The sequence below is a fragment of the Mastigoproctus giganteus genome, chromosome 6 (genome assembly GCF_048544385.1).
Source record: "Mastigoproctus giganteus isolate SK-2022 chromosome 6, ASM4854438v1, whole genome shotgun sequence".
Classification (NCBI taxonomy): Eukaryota; Metazoa; Arthropoda; class Arachnida; order Uropygi; family Thelyphonidae; genus Mastigoproctus; species Mastigoproctus giganteus.
Genome location: NC_143580.1, coordinates 174,346,095 through 174,365,417, shown reverse-complemented (window position 1 = coordinate 174,365,417; position 19,323 = coordinate 174,346,095). Strand labels below are relative to the sequence as shown.

The 19,323-nt window shown below is 36.5% G+C and overlaps 2 protein-coding genes across 6 annotated transcripts in view; one reads left to right on the top strand and one right to left on the bottom strand.

Moving 5' to 3' along the window:
- IFT43 (intraflagellar transport 43) overlaps positions 1–19,323 on the bottom strand; it is a 221,402-nt gene that overhangs the window by 46,483 nt on the left and 155,596 nt on the right. The gene's annotated exons all lie outside the window — the stretch shown is intronic.
- The window catches only part of LOC150084761 (small integral membrane protein 12), a 77,292-nt gene that overhangs the window by 47,828 nt on the left and 10,141 nt on the right, over positions 1–19,323 (top strand). The window contains exon 2 of the mRNA XM_090375512.1: positions 15,316–15,998. Coding sequence (XP_090231638.1) covers positions 15,328–15,606 — 279 coding nt within the window. The 5' untranslated portion in view covers positions 15,316–15,327 and the 3' untranslated portion in view covers positions 15,607–15,998. The remainder of the gene's footprint in view (positions 1–15,315; positions 15,999–19,323) is intronic.

Here is a 19,323-nt window from a genome sequence, read left to right as displayed (position 1 = left end):
CTCCTTTATTAGACTAGACAAAGACAGTAGGAAATTTAAAATCGAGAAAGGAGTTCGACAAGGAGACACAATATCTCCGAAGCTCTTTACTGCTGCCCTTGAGGAAGCTTTCAGACGATTAGACTGGTCGCAGAAAGGAGTCAATGTGAACGGAGAGTACCTAAACCATTTACGATTTGCAGATGACATTGTGGTCATAAGCCACGATCCCAAAGAATTAGAGGAAAATCTTAATCAGATATGCACAGTTAGTAAGGATTTTGGACTAAAGATGAATATGGCTAAAACAAAAGTAATGATGAACAAGTATGCCACAGAAAGGGAAATAATGATTGAAGCAGCAGTAATTGAAAAGGTGGAGTCATATACTTATCTGGGACAAGTTATTAGCTGTAATAATGATAAATGCTAGAAATCAAGAGAAGAATAAATTTTGGATAGATAGCATTCAGGAAATATAGTCACATACTGAAGAGCAATATCCCAGTTTGTCTGAAACATAAAATAATGAACCAATGTATACTCCCCACCATGACTTATGGAAGTGAAACTTGGGCACTCACCAAAAGAATGGAAGAGAAGCTGAGAACTGCACAGCGAAGAATGGAACGAATTATATTGAGAATAAGACTGTTAGATAAGAAGAGAAACACATGGATTAGGCAGCAAACTCAAGTAAAGGACATTCTTATCAAAACTAAAGAACTAAAATGGTCTTGGGCAGGACACATAGCTCGAAGACATGATGACAGATGGACTAAGAAAATAACAGAAGGGTACTCAAGAGGAGCTAGAAGAAAACCTGGAAGACAAAGGTGGAGATGGATAGATGAAATTCATGAGTTTGTGGGTAGTATAAATGGATGACCAGTGCTCAAAACAGAAGGAACTGGAAAGTTGCTGGAGAGGCCTTCATCCTGCAGTGGATTGAAAATGGCTGATGATGATGAATGCAACAATTGGAAGAGATGCTCAGACAAGTTAATCCATTTGCTGAGTCATAAACAAATAACCCAGACCAATCCAACAATGAATGTGCACATGGCATTTATAGAAGACTCGGACTTAGATAAGAGATGATATAATGCACCTACATCGAAAACAGGTTGCTGCAATATTCGTTGGAGAAGACAGGGAACCACCTGCAAATAGAGACATATGAATATATCCCCCAGGTGACTGCTGTAGAATTATATCACTGCTAAACAAGAATGGTGAAGACTGAAGGATCTAGATTAAACTATTTACACCATAATCAGAAAGATGGCATATGTTACGCTGGGTACAACTAGTTGTTTATTGTATTCAGTACAGAATAAAGTAAATTTCGAAATAGTATACACCGTCATGTGTGTTTTCTTGAAAAACTTCCTCCTACTTTCCATAAAAAACAGCTGTATTTTTTGTTTCCACACTTTTGGTCACTAGTGTATGCTTGGAGATGTTGCCTTGAGGATACAGTGCTCTAACGATTTGACCAGTCACAGAATGATATGGAGTGGTGGAAGCAAGACTGCTTCTTTGACTCAAGGAATTGTTTACTACATTGTTTGTGAAGCTGCTATTCTGGCACTGTAGTGCTGACCTACTGTGCTGCAGTCTCTGAGGCAGAGAAAGCAAAGGAACGTGGTGAAATCACCTTGCAAACCCAGAAGGAACCCAAGCATCTTGAATTCTTTAGACATCCCATTTATACTGGTCATACTTTACCTTCTGCATCTGTTTCACATTTCCATATAATACAAACATCCTGTGCAACAAGAATCACTAGGTGTATATTCCCACTGTGAAGAAACACAACTTGTACTTGAACTGTGTATAAAAAGATGCCATTCTTCTCAATTAATATTTTCTCATAGAGATTAATATTTTGTCATTGCACAGAGATTCTGAAAGTGTAAAAATATGCATAAGTGACATGTCTTTTTCTCTATGTGGAAGCCTTGTAGTTGGGATCCAGCACATTCTACTCTTTTAAACAAGATGGTAGCAGCTCTGCACTAGATTTGGTTGGACCAAAATCCCTCACTTTGTCATTCACATCTTGTTGATTATGGAAATGTGTTGCTTTACTTGAACAGGCTTCTGTAGGGTAATCACAATTTTCTTGTTCACCAAATTCTTCATCCAGTTCTGAAGACATTTCTCTGGAAGATGGATTGGGAATTGGCACATCTTCATTGTACACAATCGAACAACAGAGGATGGTATGTTGGGATATACTATAGCTTTCTGATTGACAGACTTTTTAAACTTTGACAGAGCTATCATGAAACCATCCCTCTAATGTTTTAATGAAATGAAGTGTGTTGATCACTCATAATTCCAAAATAGGCCTCACAGGCACTGCAAAACTTGGTGCCACCAATGATGTTATGTGTGACCTGCTTCAGAATGATTATAATATCCACAAACATAGCAATACAAGTCTGGAGATAAGTTGCATCTTTGTTTGGTAGCCATATAAAACAGCAAAAAAAAAAAAAAAAAACCCAAAAAAATCCCACTACAGTCTGTTATACAGCAGGTCCTCGTTATAACACGGTTTGCTTTATGCTGATTTGCTATAACGCTGTTCTTATATTATAACCCATATCTGACTATAACGCTGTTACAAATCACTACAACGCTCTTTTATAGATTGCATTTTTGGCATATTTAACGAAATCGTTTCATTCGATGGAGTCGATAGCTTCAAAATGAATAGCAAAACAGCATTTAAACGTTTCCCATGCCGACTTGAGAAATTTTCCCACGCTCAGTGAAATTTTCTCGCACGCTAATTTATTTGCAGTACGGTGACTTGTTACATAGTTCCGAGATCAACATTTTAACAGACAGTTTACTCGAACATTGAATCATAATTAATGCAACCAAAGCAGTTACATTTTTGAAGAGTTAATAATGGCAGATAAGAATTAAAAAGCAACTATGTCTGGATGCAGTACGAAGAATATAAATGTAAGAAAAAGACTGAATTTGAAACTTAAATTAGATGTTTTGAAGTGAATAGATTCCGGTCAACGACAAGCGGATGTGTGTGGATTTAGGACTGGCAAGTTTAACTGTAAAAACAATTAAAAAAAAAATAAAGAATTCATTTTAGCAATGGGAAAGACAGCTGTTCCAATGCAAGCAACTAGGGCTAGGCCAGCTATTAGGATTGTAATGGAGAGACTTTAACTGATTTTATTGAAGATAATATCCAATGCAGAATTCAGTTAAGTTAAATTTTATAAAAAAAGAGAGAGAGAGAGAGAGAGAGAGAGAGAGAGAGAGAGAGAGAGAGAGAGAGAGAGATTAGCCTGTATGACGATCTGAAGAAAATTCACCTAAAAAAAATGTGGAACCATTTAAAACTAGTAAGGGCTGGTTGAATAGATTTAAAATCCAGGGAGAAGCCGCAAGTGCAGATCAAGGAGCCGAAACTTTAAAAAAAAAACTTGTTAAAATTATTGAAGAGGGGTATTATGTGTTATACTTCTCAACAAGTTTTTAACATAGATGAAACAGGACTTTTTTGGAAACTAATGCCTAAAAGAAGTTTCATATTGAAAGAAGAAAAAAACAATGCCAGGTTTCAAAGCGGCGAACTATCGGTTGACTTTATTGTTGGGTGGTAATGCTGTGGGGGGGATTTAAAATTAAAACCCCTTTTAGTTTACCAGAAAGAGGGCCAAAGTACAACCCAAAATTGACACATTTTTCATGATTAAATTCATCATGATCATCATCATCAAATTTCATCAAATTTAGATCAATTAAATTCATGATTTTAATTGGGATTTCAAGTTTAATTTTGATACGTAAGTAGTTACCACATAATTATACACATATGTAATGCCGAATATTTTATACGTATAAATATTTGAATATTAAATATTTTGACCGACATTTGTTTGTGCATCTTTTTACTACCATTTATTATTGATTAGGAAATATTCTCCTTTTCTACAGATACTTCCATGGGCACTGTTCTTCTGAATTGGCTTCTATAATTCCCGCTCTCTCTCTTTCAAAACAGTCCGAACACATGCCGTCACCAGCCAACATCCATTTACTGTCCAACTTCAAACCCTGTGAGTTTGAAGTTGGACAACCTTCCTTCGTACATATTTCCTGAAAATTAGTCTACAGAAGTTCAAGTCTAATGTCAACAAATATCTTCTTTCATCTTCTCAACCTGCAACCCAAGCATGGTACTAAGTACTATAGGTTCTAATACCTCTCGTGTTTGGGGTTTTCATTAAAAAAAAAAAAAAAAAAAAAAGTGGCAAATGTATTTAATGAACGTATATCATATGGCAAGTCCCCAAAAATTTCAGGTTATAAAAATTTTTTTATATTATATTTAGTACTTACAACAGGTATAAATTCAATTTAACAGCGAACATATGAAGAGTAGTATTTCCTCCCAGTATGTCTTTGTATAAAAGTCAGAACTATGATTCATTTAATAATGGTATCATAGGACAATACAGAGAAGTTTATTTCATACATTGCCAGGCATTCTATACAATGCCTGGATTCTACACTTTTCCAGTAAAATAAATAAATATTGCAAAAACTTACAAAACTTCAACTGCTGCCAAAATACCCACTAGAGAAAAACCAACGATACTGTTCAATTTGGCACATGAAGATTATTTGTAGATCTGTATGTCTATGTCTACAAATAATGTTTATTTTCAGAAAATCAGCCTCTAGTCTCTGTGGAATACTCTCCACCAGTTTTTTGTAAATGTACAATATTTTCCAAAATTTGTCCTTCAAAGCAGCAACCAGTTCAGCTCTTTTTTTTTGAGGGCAGTCTCTCTTCACATACATCTGGCGATCCATTTCATCACAGAGGTTCTCTATAGGATTGAGGCCAGGGTTCTGTGCTGGCCAGTCCAACGTTTCGATGCTCATATCTACAAACCAGTCTGTCACAGCACAAATGGTATGACATGGGGCATTATTGTACTGCTAATACAGGTATGGGTCTTCCCTGATGCACTACCACAACATAGGTAATGCATTACCACAATATAGATAATGCATTATTGTTCAGGATGTCCAGATGGACTTCGGCATTCATAGTTTTGTCCAAAACAATCAATGGTTCCAGGCAAAACCAAGAAAGCAACCCAACACCATGCTGCCTTCACCAAACTTCATTATTGTAGCTTCCTCCAGGCATGGCTCTCAGACTAGTAGACTGTACCATGACTCATCACACCAATGCACAGCTTTCCATTGGTCTATGGTCAAAGAATGGAGAGCCTTACACCAAGCTAGATAGTGTCTGGCATCAGACAGAGCAATTAGTGGCTTGTGGATGGCTGTATGACTGTGGTAATTCACACCATGCAGTGTCCTGTCCACTTGGAACCTGTGTTCCAAGTGGACAGTTTTTCAGGCTCTCCTGCCATGTTTTGTCAGCTTCTGAGGTTTCCTGGATAATTTTGTGATGATTTCGGCACCAGTCTGCAGATCACATCACCAATCGCTGATGTAGGAATATTCAGTGCAGTTGAAATGTCATGTACAGACTGGATGCTTATGTGGTGGCAGCGGCTTGTTATCATTCCACACTGGAAGTCTGTTAATGCTTGATCATGGCATCTTGCATTCATCATTGAACTGCTGTCTCCTCAAAGGCCTATGAGCATATTTATAGCTGACTGATGTGGTGCTTGTGTAGGACATGTTCAATTACCAATGGAGAGGTGTCCAGATATTAATGGTAGAGTAGTGCATAAGAAACAGTTAAATATAAACTTTATTTAATGTAATTCTGTATTGCACATAATGTTACCAGGAGTGGAATTATTTGAAGCTAAGGAAATAGTATGGCATAGTAATATATTAGTAGAATAAACTACAGTACTTGTGCCAAAACAAAAGACATTTGGCACACTGTCATATTACATATTAATAAATAAATATACAGAAAATGAAGATTGTACAATAACAAAAAGGCAGATATAAACAAATAGCAGTCAAAAATATGCACAAAAAAACTTAGTGCCAACTTTTTATGAGAAATTGATTAGCTACACTAATTTTTTATTATCCAGCTATATATTTATACTTTTTTGAATTTTACTGATGAACATTCAAAATTTTATAAAAAATCTTTGTGCTGATGTTATGGATGGCTAGTTATTATATTGCACTGGCAAGGCACACAGTGCACTTGCTATATCATTTCTGTGGAAATCCAGAATAAATGATAAAATCATACTGGACATTATAATTTACAGTAGCATCTCAATTATCCAAACTTCTATTAATTGAGCCAACCAGTCATCCAAAGCTAAAGTATGAAATGTTAATTAAGACTAAGTTGACAAAAATTTGCAAATAAAAATAAGATTAAATTTTTGTTGTCAAAACATTTAACTAACGCATGTAAACATATACCATTTCTCACTGGTTCTGAAATTTAGATGCTATGATTAATTATGATATGGAGATCATAAACTCATTAAGCTACAATGATCATCTTAACATAAAAAAAAAAAAAAAAAAAAAAAGAGAGAGAGAAAGAACTATAACAACCAGAATACTTTGTACATTAATGTAAAAAAAAAATTATTAGACCTGGCTATTCCCTTGTGTTTAAAAATTTATTAATTTAGGGCACACTACATATATGGGGGGAGGTTAAAAAGTTCATAATAAGAGTATGAAAGGGTAGTGGTACAGTGTTAAATTTCTGTACTTAATGTATAACACTTAAATAGTAATCCACCAAGTTTCATGTAGTTTCAATAATGCCTTTTTTTTTAATTTCAGGTCCTGAAGTCAACAAAGTTGTGTGAATGAGGAAAGATGGACGAATCAATCACTGTGCAGTCATCCAGTATTTGGGAAAAAAGGGACTAATGCCAAAAGGCAATTCACAAGGATATGGTAACAACACTGGAGGAGGATACCCTCCTTATTCCATGGTTAAGAAGTGGGTAGCAGAATTTAAACAAGGGAGGGAGGAGAGCCTGGAAGACCTTCAACATCCATCACTTCCAGAAGCTGATAGTGTGCATGATCTGGTGATGAGTGATGGTTCAGTAAATTGCCAGCATTTTGGGTATATCATCTGAACACACGTACCATAATAACAGAGGTCCCCACTATGAAAAAAGGTGTCAGCATAATGGATCCCCAAGATGACAGCAGATCAAAAACACACAAGACTTGTCAAGTGAACATTTGCATAGTTTTCAAGCAGATCCAACAAATTTCCTTCCAAGGTTTGTTTGTGACCATGGCTGAGATGCAGGTCAATCACTTTCAGCCAAAGACAAAAGAGCAGTCCAAGCAGTGGAAACACAGCTCTTCTCCCATCCAAAGAAATCAGTCAATTCCTTCTGTTAGCAAGGTGATGGCATTGGATTTTGGGATACTAATGTCATGTTGCTAGTGATTTACCTTCAGAAAAGCCAGTCATAGAAGCCTATTACGCAGACCTTGGTGAGGCATTTGTGTGAAAACATTAAAAGACAAATGCAGAGGGAAAACTCAGTAAAGGAGTCTAGTTCCACCAAAACAATGTGCCCACTCACAAGTCTGTCACTGCCAAGGCAGTGACAGACTTGTGAGTGGGCACATTGCATAAGTGAACTTTGAAATCTTGGACTATCGCTCCCCCAAATCTGTATTCATCAGATATAGTTCCAGTAGACTTTCACTTATTTCCTAATTTGAAAAAATACCTGGCTGACATCCATTTTCCCACAAACAGTGACATCACTGCTGCTGTGGAATGATTCCAAGAGAAAACATTCTTTGCAGTTGGAATCAGCACGTTGCAACAGCATCAGTAAACTACCTGACAAACTGCACAGTAATGGTCTGGAACACTCAAGGAGAATTAAGAGGCTGCCCCCAGTGGTCTGTCCTAGAGCCCATGTTCTGGTTGACAGTCCTCGACGAGCTGATAAACACCACCATCAAATACTCACGTTTACTGCCTTTGCAGATGATTTCATTCTCATCATAGAGGCAAACTCATGGTCCCAGGTGGAAACCATACAAATTTGGCCCTACAAACCATATGTAACTGGACCATTGTGCACAAACTACACATCTAATCAGAGAAGACCCAAGTAATTCTCATTAAAGGCAACCTCAGTACTACAAGACACCCAACCATCAAGCTAAATAACTCTCCTGTGAAAACTAACAGAAATCAAGTACTTTGGACTCATAATCGACAACACGCTCTCCTTTTTTCCATATCGTCAACGTCTCACAGACAAAATCAGAAAGTATACCAACATGATTTTGAGGATCACCAGATGTGATTGGGACTTGAGATGCAGGACCCTAGCTATAAAGCGGTCTTTCTACTGGCGGTTGGCTATGGTACAGGCACCTGGTTTCACAGAATTACCACAGAGCAATTTCGAAGAAAGCTTAATACCATACAGCAGTGGTGTCCAACCTTTTCCCGTACAGGGGGGGGGGGGGTATTCAAAGTTAAACTTGTTTCGCGGGCCGCACAGAGTGATTCAAGAAAAAATTGTCACATTTTCTATATCTTGTTACTCGTAAAAGGAAGTTTCTATTTTCATGTTACCATTTTTTTTATTTTCAAGCTATATATAAAAAAAATGCAAATTCCCAGCACTTTTATGTGCAACAAATCTGTCAGTGATTTATTTTTTTAGATTTTATTAAAATGATGAAAATATTACTTTTTTTTTTTTTTTTTTTAATACTACTGTATTTTACTTTTACTTTTAAATGCTCATTTTAGAAAATTTACAACCTGAAAACACTTTTTTCAATATTAAGGTGAATAAATAAATATAATAATAAACCTAAAATTGAAATACTGTATTTTAAAATTTTATTAAGTACAGTACACAATAACATTTACTGGACAAAACTTAACATTTAATGAGATAATTGAGGCTGGATATTTTTAAATAATTGTTCAAAATTTGGTTGCAAATTTGTGACGCCAATGTCAATACATAACGAAGATTGTCCTGATGGCATTTCTCAATGGAACTCAAGGTCCTGATAGTATTTCTCCAGTTGTTCTCAAAGCCTGTGCTCCTGTTCTATGCCACCTTTATTCACTTTCTTGTTCCAAATGTGTTTTTCCTTCTGCTTGGAAATTTGCTCATATCCAGCCAGTTCCTAAAAAGGGGTGACAAATCCCTCCCATCCAATTACTTCTACTCTTTCTAAAGTAATGGAGAAATCACTTAACCGTCAACTCTTAAACTATCTAGGAACATTCTGTCTGATCAATGATCACCAGTATGGATTCCGTCAGTCACACAGGTGATATTCTGGCCTATGTTACCAATTTATGGACAGATTCAATGGAAAAGTTCAGTGAAACACAAGCAGTTGCTCTTGACATCTCAAAGGCTTTGGATCATGTTTGGCATAAAGATCTTCTAAACAAGCTTCCATCTTATGGTTTGCCAACTGTTCTTTGTAATTGGTTTTCTCTCTGACTGCTCAAGGAGAGTAATGGTAGATGGCTTTCTGTCTTCTAACTTCACTACTAATGCTGGTGTCCCCCAAGGTTCAATTCTTTCCTTCCATTCTTTTCCTCTTGTATATTAATGACTTTCTTTCATTGATTGGAAATCCTATCCATAGTTTTGCTGATGATAACACATTGCATTCCACTTTCCAGTTTGAGAAAATTTGCCCTGCTCAATCAGCTTCAACTTCTCGAATATCCGCAATAAATTCCTTAAATGCTGATCTCCAGGTAATTCTCCAGTGTGGCAAAGACAACCTAGTTGATTTCAATCCCTTTAAAGCTCAGTCCTGTCTTATATCTCGCAAAAAGGATTCTTCTGCTCCTATGCTTATCTTTGGTGACACTCCGATTTCTAGGCAAGATGATATCTCTTTTGGGGATTACCCTGACTTCTCCCTCTTGGCACAAGCACATTACAAATATTGCTTCCTCTGCATCTAAAAAACTTGGTTTCCTCTTTCACTCTCGGCATTACTTTTCTTCCAAACAGCTATTCACTATGTACAAATCGCAAATCCGCCCTGCCATGGAATATTGTTCCCACATCTGGGGTGGTGCCCCCAAAACCTCTCTCAGGCTTCTTGATTCCATTCAGAAGAGGGCAGTTAGGTTAATTAATGATTCATCTCTAACAGAGTCTCTCCACTTGCTGTCTCAAAGACGTACTGCTTCTGCTGCATGCCTCTTCTACAGATACTTCCATGGGCACTGTTCTACTGAATTGGCTTCTATAATTCCCACTCTCTCTTTCAAAACAGCTCGAACACGTGCCGCCACCAGCCAACATTCATTTACTGTCCAACTTCAAACTCACAGAACCAACTTTTCATCTTCCTTGTTTATCCATTCAGCTGCTGTTTTCTGAAACAACCTTCCTTCATACGTATTTCCTGAAAATTGTACAAAACGAAGTTCATCTTCTGTCAAAAAATATCTTCTTTCGCTTTGCAACCTCCAACCCATGCACGGTACTATAGGTTCTTATACCTCTCGTGTTTGGGGTTTTCATAAAAAAAAAAAAAAAATATATTCATCTGTTCTTTCTTTTTAAATACACTATGCTGCCACTTTATTAGGTACAGCTACCTAGTAGCGTGTTGAGCCTCTTTTAGCCTTTAAAACAGCCTGAATTTGTCTAGGCATGGATTGAACAAGATGCATGAAAACATGCAGGAATGGAGTATACCATGCAGTTCCTTGAGATTCGATGGAGGTGTAGGCCTGTAGTGAATAGCCCTTTCTAGCTCATCCCAAAGATGTTCAATAGGATTGAGACCCAGGGTCTGAGTGGGCCACTGCAGCAAAGAAAACTCATTGTCATGTTCCTGGAACCATTCCATAATGATTCGGACTTTGTGCACCAGTGCATTATCCTGCTGGAAGTAACCATCTGACTGAGGATAAACTGTCAACATGAACGGATGCACTTGGTCAGCAACGATGTTTAGGTACGATGTGGCATTCAGAGATGAATCTATGGGTATCAATAGACCCAACATGTGCCAAGAAAACATTTCCCACACCTTAACACTGCCACCACCTTGCACAGTAGTAGTCAGATATGATGGGTCCGTGGATTCATGTTGTTTTCGCCAAATTGTGAGCCTTCCACCAACATGATGCACCAGGAACTTCGACTCGTCAGACCAAGCAACTGTTTTCCAATTCTGTATAGTCCAGTGCTGGTGTTGCTGTACCCACTGGAGGCATGCTCTCTTGTTCTTCATTGATAACAAAGTAACGTGATGTGGCTGTCGTAGCCCATTTGCGACAAAGTGCTGCAGCTAGTGGTCCGTTGCAATATTTTGTTCTGCGCACCAAGGTTGTATTCTGACATGGTGTGCCACATTGTGGGTCGTCTGTTTGTTTGCACAATTCTAGCCATCCTCCTCTGACCTCTCTCATCAACAAGCGATTTTATTCCACAGGAGTGCAGAGGATGTTTTCTGTTCATTGCACCATTCTCAATACACCCTTGAAACTGTGGTGTGTGTAAAGTTCAGGAGAACTGCTGTTTCAGAGATGCTTTGTCCAGCATGTCTTGCACCTACTACCATGCCATGTTCAAAGTCCATTAGATCACTCCTTTTCCTCATTCTTGCTACAGTTTGTACGCTTAACTGATACTAGAAAGGTTGTTCTGCTGCATTTATATCCACAACTGTGGTCATGTGACTTGCACCGTTGTGGGACAGACCATTTGTGTGCATAGCAGGGGTGTACCTAATAAGTGGCAGCACAGTGTATTTATTTGATTTTAAGAGTGAAAAAAATCTGCTTGCAAACATACGTTGATTCGGACAAAGTGGCCATTTTTATGGCATTTTCTTTTATTAGCAGAAAATCATCAGATGAGAAAGCCTTGTAGAATTCAAATAGTTTATTTTTGCAGTCTGTATACTTATTTTTGAATCATATTTTGGCTTGATGCTCAATAATTTCAAGCTGCAATCTGGGACTAGTTTTCAGCCATAGAAGTAAATGGGTTTTCAACAAAAGCTTATGTTTTTTTTATGGGATTTTATATCAGAAAATCGACTTTCAAACTTGTCAAAAAGTAATTGTAATAACGAAAGGCAACGATTCTTTGGAAATGTGTTTCTCCTTTAGCTCAGTACAACATTGAAAATGAACTAAATTGTCTTGCTCAACTTAAATAATAACTTATTCTGAAATGATTTAATGTCACCAAACAAATCAGACCAATTTTCTTTTCCCTTTTAGTTTTAAATTAAGAGCATTTAAATGACTAGAAATGTATGTATGAATTGCAAGATCAAACAGCCACTCCATATTTGATAGTTGTTTTATTGGTTTTCCTTTTTCTGTGTTGAAACGTTTGGTGATGTTTCAACAGCCACATTAAGGCCATGTGATCTTGTAAAATTTACAGCTAAAATAACCACATTCATAATGTGTTGGAGATCCAATACTTTCTCATAAAGAGCTTCTTGATGCACAATGCAGTGAATTCCAATCGAAGTTTCAGCTCCGATATCTATCATTTTCTTGGTTATTCTACCTATAAGCCCAATGTTTTTGCCAATCATATTTTTTGCACCGCCAGTTGCGACTCCTACCAGGTTTTTAATCCTAACTTTTCGATAGATTGGCAAAAATTTTCTAAAAGATTTTCACCTGTAGTTGTTCTGCGCATACTCTGTAGATCAGCTAAATCTTCAATTGGTACAAAATTATCATTAATTCCACATATGAAAATGAGGAGTTGGGCTGTGTCATTTACATCAGTATTGCCATCCAGTGCCACACTAAAATATTTAATTTGTTTTATGTTTTCCAAAAGTTGTTCGAACAAATTCCTTCCAGTATCTTCTACCTTTCGCATAACTGTTTGTCGAGACAAACTAATGTCTTGTATCATTGTTCGTTTCTCCAGACAAATTTCTTCCACAACTTTTAACAAATTCACCATCATTGAACGGTTTACTTTCAAAAGCAATCAAATGTGTAACTTTATAACTGGCACGTACAGCAGATAAATTTCTTGACTGATACGTTTTCTGTATGTTTTGTTGTTTTCTTAATTCGTTTTGTAACTTTGAACACTTTTCTTTTCGCAGCACTCCTTTACGTTGATCATAAGATTTATGATTGGAATCAGTGTCGTTTTAATTATATTCTTTAAAAACTCACACAGTCTCCTGACACACCAAACACACTGCTTTTTCGTGGTAATCAATGAAGAAATAGTCTTCAGTCCACCTTGGATCAAAAACACGACACTCCAAATCGAGTTTCCCCTTTTGGAACATTTTTAAGAATGATTTTTTTTTAAAATTCAATACAATGAACAAGCTATATCAAAATAACTGTATTTAGCATACATATGACTGCACTGAACCACATGTACATGTTTGATACAGCCGAGCTGGACACTTGCATGCCTGTACATGCACTGGCGATCGATGCTGTTTTAGTTCACTTTCCGCACAGGCCTTATAAAAATTATTTGCGGGCCAGATCAGGCCCGCAGGTTGGACACCACTGTCATACAGCAGCACATCCTTCTCACCGCAACCAGAGTGTGCTGCACTGTCAGCATGGCGGCACTCCATGTCCTTGCAGGTGCACTACCTCTACACTTAGAGATTGCTGCGAGAGGGCTCCATTATCATCTCAGGAAAGCACGTCCAGCAACTATAATGGGCTACGCTATCAACTGAACTCACAACATGGAACAAGAAAAAAGAAATATAATGAACCACCTTGTCCAAATCTTGCAGCAGGATTGGAATATCTCGGTTAAGGGAAGAACTACGTACAGATTTATTCCCACTGTATCTATGACCTACCCCTGCCCTCTTCCATGGTACTCACCTAGACTGCACCTAACATACCTTCTCACTAGACACTGATCCTTTAGTGCTAAGCTCACCGAACTAGGTATGTCTGACAACCCTCTTTGCCACTGTGGAGTCGAAGAAAATTGGGAAAATGTTCTCTACGACTGTCACCTTTATCATCTCCCCAGAAGCCGCATGTTCACACAACTGCTGTCCCTCTTACATGGTGAAGAATTCTTTCTCACTGCTGAAGATGAATGCTACAAACAACTGACTGTACTTGCCCAGGCTGCATTTAGCATCACAAAACTAAACTTTACCCACCATAAATAGCTCAATGGATGAAATTACCAACTGAACCACAACCAAAATTGTGTTGTCACATGCCATTGGCAACCCTACTTTGCTGGCACCCTAACTCAGCAATACGTTCATCTTTTACTTCCCAGGGCTGGGGTTTCCAGGTCTTCTCCCTCTTTTATCTGAAGGGTGTCATCTTTCTCCATTCTCCTAGCTTCCTCCCAACTTTAACTCCCACTCTCTATCCCCATCCCCCCTCACACCTCGTTTTTTCCCCATCCAGGAAGCTCATGTGATCCTGGCAGAAGTCAGCCAGAGAATGACAAGCCTGACCCTTAGCAGTGTGTATGTGTAATGTGGGGCCCCACCAGGGGCCAAAAGCCAGAACACAACAACAGAACCCAACACAATAATACACACACATGACGTAAAAAAAACTTTTTTGGCTTTTACAGTGGTGCTGTATTACTTATGTAATACAGTACCACTGTAAAAGCCAGTACTCTTTTAGCCAGTACTTTTTCAATGCCATAAGTACTCTTTTACTATATTACTTATGTAATACAGTCAAAGAGTACTTATGGTAAATAGTAAAAGAGTACTTATGGCATTGGAAACCACTTGTGGTGCCTGACCCACACTATGCATGCATTGCAGCATCTGTGGAAAAAGTGTATTAACTCCAAAGGGAACTATGTTGAAAAGTAACATGTTACTAGACTCCTCAAAATAAACCATTCATACTGAGGCTTGTATTGTGCAATTTACATATATTACTGTATCCATTACATTTTGTTTAATAAATCTTTTGAAAAAAATAAATAAATAATAAGAGAAAAGTCCTCTTATATACAGAGTAATTTACTGCAACTACTTTAAAGTAATAAATAAACCCCAAACCTGAAAAGTGAAAAAATTGGGTTTATATTATCTAAGATTTCTGTTATCCAATGCACCCGTTACAGTCCCATTCACCTTAGATAACTGAGGTTCCCACTGCAATTTGAATTTAATATATGACAGGAAGTAAATTTAGTAGATATTTATTATTGTTATTTTTTGTGATGGCATATTTAGTAAATGTTCGTGTGGATACATGATCAGAAATGTTATATGTTACATGGTATAATCCTTTTTTTTTTTTTTTTTTTGTTGGTGCTATTCATATTGGGGTGTTGAATTTTTATTAACATTTTTTTTTTTTTTTCTTTTTAGGTCTGAAGTATCATGATACCAGCAATCTTTGCTATGTTAAGGGTTTATGCACCATATATTACTCTTCCTGCATCAATTGTTCTTGGTTTCATTGGTTATAAGATTGAAGGACTTTTATCTGATAGGTTCACACCTCACAGAAAATTAAGCATTGAGGAGGAAAGAGAAGAAAGGAGGCTACAAGAAATTGGGCAAAGTGATTCTACACAAGTTGAAAGCCTAAAAGCTAAACGGTTTATTCCAAAAACTGTATTTGAACAAAATGTGTCTCCATCCTTAAAAGATGAGTAATAGGAAATAATTTTAACAAGTATCTCAGTGCAGATTTTACATGCAATGATTAGACCAGATTACAATTGAGAGAGAGTGATAATCTATTATGGCAACATTTTTTTATAAATGTAAATAGTTACATTTGAATCATTAAAGTTATTTTTATGAATAATAGTTTTGTTAATATACTGACCATAATAATAAATTTAAAGTAATTTTTCATGACCGACATGTTTTTGTTAGGACTGATCTATTAACAAAGGACTCCCTACTGATGTCTGACATGCTTGGGATTGCGATGAAAATCCTGTTCCCTTTCGCTCTCAACGATGTGAATCTTTTATAGTATAAAGGATGAATTTGGTTTTGCTACAGTTTTTTATGACAGCAGGAACTGCAAACAGACTTAGGTACAACATTTCAATAAGTTATTTCATTAGTCATAAAAGAGAGCAAAAATGCTTTGTGGAGTGCTTCTTTTTCTATCAGATTTCTAATATATATACACTATATATATATGGTACTAATTATGTACATGATACAGTACTTTATCAGTATAGTTTGTTACAGACTGTATTGATAAATGATAGCAGGCCAGCCTCCTCATTAGATGCAAGTTAAATTTATTTTATTAATTGATGGTCAATACCAGAGCCAGCCTTTTATATGGCTGGCTTAGTCTGGTATTGACCATCAGTTACTTCTTTATGAAAAAGAAGTAACTACACTCATGAAACAGTATAAGCAAATGTGTGCATAACAAGCAGTAGCAGTGTTTCTTATATGCATAAGAATGAGAACTTAGAAAATTGAGAACTGGGATAAATTATGTAAATAAAGTTTCTAATAACATTAAGTTATATTTTAGGTGTTTGTAGGTATATTTTTTTTAAGGGTGCAGTGGTATTAAATAAATTGAGGATTATTTATGCAGTTTGGTAAGCAACATATTACCCATTATGTTGCCTACATTATGATCCCTGAGTAGTCAAGAGGGTGGTGGTGGATTACAGCTCTCATGAAGAGCCTTTGAGCGTTAATAAGAGCTCCATAAAAAATGAAAAAAGTACAAGGCTGCTGGCATAAGACTGAATTTCATACTCAAGAGATGAACCATTTTAAGTTTCAAGCTGTCAAATCCTATCTGAAACAACACTTGCCAAGAAAATGCAACTCCTATCCACAGAAACAATATGATATCCCATCACACACACTAATCCTTAAGTCTGATGAACTTTACAGCATGCTTTAAAAGCAGCAATCAGAAGCTGTAATGAACTTGTTGATGATGTGATGGAGTGACATGCTTTCACTCATTTAAATTATTGGGCATGATCAACACAATTAACATTACTTGCTACCAGCACTGTAGGAGAAGATGGAGTTCCACATTTCAAGTATCTCAACTCATTTATTTTAGATCCTCTTCATAAAATCTTCAATACCATCCTTGTAGGAGAATTTTTTCCTCTCGCGTGGAATGTTGCAGCTGTCAAACAGCTGCACTGTGTGTGTGTGTGTGTGTGTGTGTGTGTGTGTGTGTGTGTGTGTGTGTGTGTGTGTGTGTGTGTGTGTGTGTGTTTAAAATCAACTAAAACAAAATGATCACTTAAGTCACAAGAGCTTATTATGAATAAGTTTTTGTGACCAAGTTATCTTTTGTGATATTGTAAAGACAGCTGTCACTGAAGAAGTGGTAAGAAAATACCACAAAACATTTGACATCATTATTACATATTTCCAAATTAGTAAATTAATCAGAGGAGTTTACCTCAATATAGTACGTGGAACACTTCCGTATGAAACCCTCCAGAAATTAAAACGGAAAAAACGAAAAAATCGATAACTTACCGGTACATTACAGTAAAATATAAATAATTAAAGTAAAATATAAATAATTAATCAATTTAACACAATTCAAAATCAATTCAAAACAATAAAATTCAAATTAACGCAATTAAAAGAATCTAATGAAAATATTCAAAACGATTTTCCTTCCTGAAGCTTACAATGCTTTTCGACCGACTGTCGTGATCACAGGAATGAAAATCAATTTTCATTCCTGTGATCACGACAGTCGGTCGAAAAGCATTGTAAGCTTCAGGAAGGAAAATCGTTTTGAATATTTTCATTAGATTCTTTTAATTGCGTTAATTTGAATTTTATTGTTTTGAATTGATTTTGAATTGTGTTAAATTGATTAATTATTTATATTTTACTTTAATTATTTATATTTTACTGTAATGTACCGGTAAGTTATCGATTTTTTCGTTTTTTCCGTTTTAATTTCTGGAGGGTTTCATACGGAAGTGTTCCACGTACTATATTGAGGTAAACTCCTCTGATTAATTTACTAATATTATTATCAAAGTAGAACATATTGAGTATTACAGCTCTGATTCATACTATCTATATTTCCAAATTGTAAAAAACATAAAATTAAGTCAATCGAGGTTTGAATGCTTTATTATCTTTGAATAAGACAGTTTACCTATGCACCATGCCACTAAGGAATGGCGCCTCCATAGCCAGGTGGGCAGGAGCAGCAGTGCGTAGCACACACTTCTTGATCAGACCGGGGTTCGAGACCATGACCACCAAATACGGATGCTGCGGAAAGGTCAGGAAATGACCACCGCATATCCACGGAGCAACATGGCCTTAGTTGCTAATGCTCCTAAAAACCAAATAACAACAACTCAAGGAATATCTCAGAACAAAGTAATTTGTGTGTACTTCATGATAAAGTAGAAATGTCAGGGGTTTGTTCTTGTTTGATTCCAAGATGAATCCACTTCAGAAAGAGAAATGGGCAATTTCCTGGTAAAATTAACATTTCTACAAAACGTTCAGAAAGTTGTCTTGATTAGTGACTTTGATTGAAACCTTGATTTTTCTTTGGAATCCAGAGCTAAGCAAGAATTCCTATGATTGGAACACAAAGGGTCATCTAATTCAAAGAAGCTAAGCAGTTGAGTCTACTAGGAAGATCACAGCAACATTTTTCTGCAATTCAAACCGGATTCAACTTGTTGACACGATGTCCCACAAGATGACAGTCCTCAGTGAAGTTTATGCTCCCACATCATACGATTCCATGATTCCATGAAGAAGAATTCAACCAGGAAAGTTTTTTCATGTTGTTTTGTTATGTGCCAATTCATAAGTCATGGATTGTGATTGCTTCTTTGAAAGCATGAGAAATTTCAGTACCTAGTCCCACTTGCCCTATAAGTTCAGGATTTACTCCCAGCAATTAAACTCCTATCTAGTGTTGTGGAGATTGATGGTTTGATTAAATTTACAGAAGGCTGGACAGAATATTAGAAAGAATGGAAAAATGAAGCTTTTTTTTTTCTTACTTAGTGCTGCAGAAGCATTGCTTCCTTGAATTGTGTTGCATGTACTAACCATAAAGGGGGGGGGGGGGGGGAGTTTCATGGTGCAGAATTATTCCTGAAGGCCAGTAGGTGAAAATCTGTTTTTGACCACTATTTACATTATGAAATTAAAGAACAATAAAAAAATAATAACCATTATAATATTTTAATGTTAGAGATAATATTTTATCAACCAGATAAAAAAATAAATCTAAAGTATTCAAAATAAGGATTTTTTACTCCAAGCAACATTTGTGTCAGAATTTCCTGTACAATTGTCCCATTTACATTAAAATTAAAGGCATTAAAGTGCTTTTAGGTTCTTTGAACCTGTTACATTATAATGATTATCACT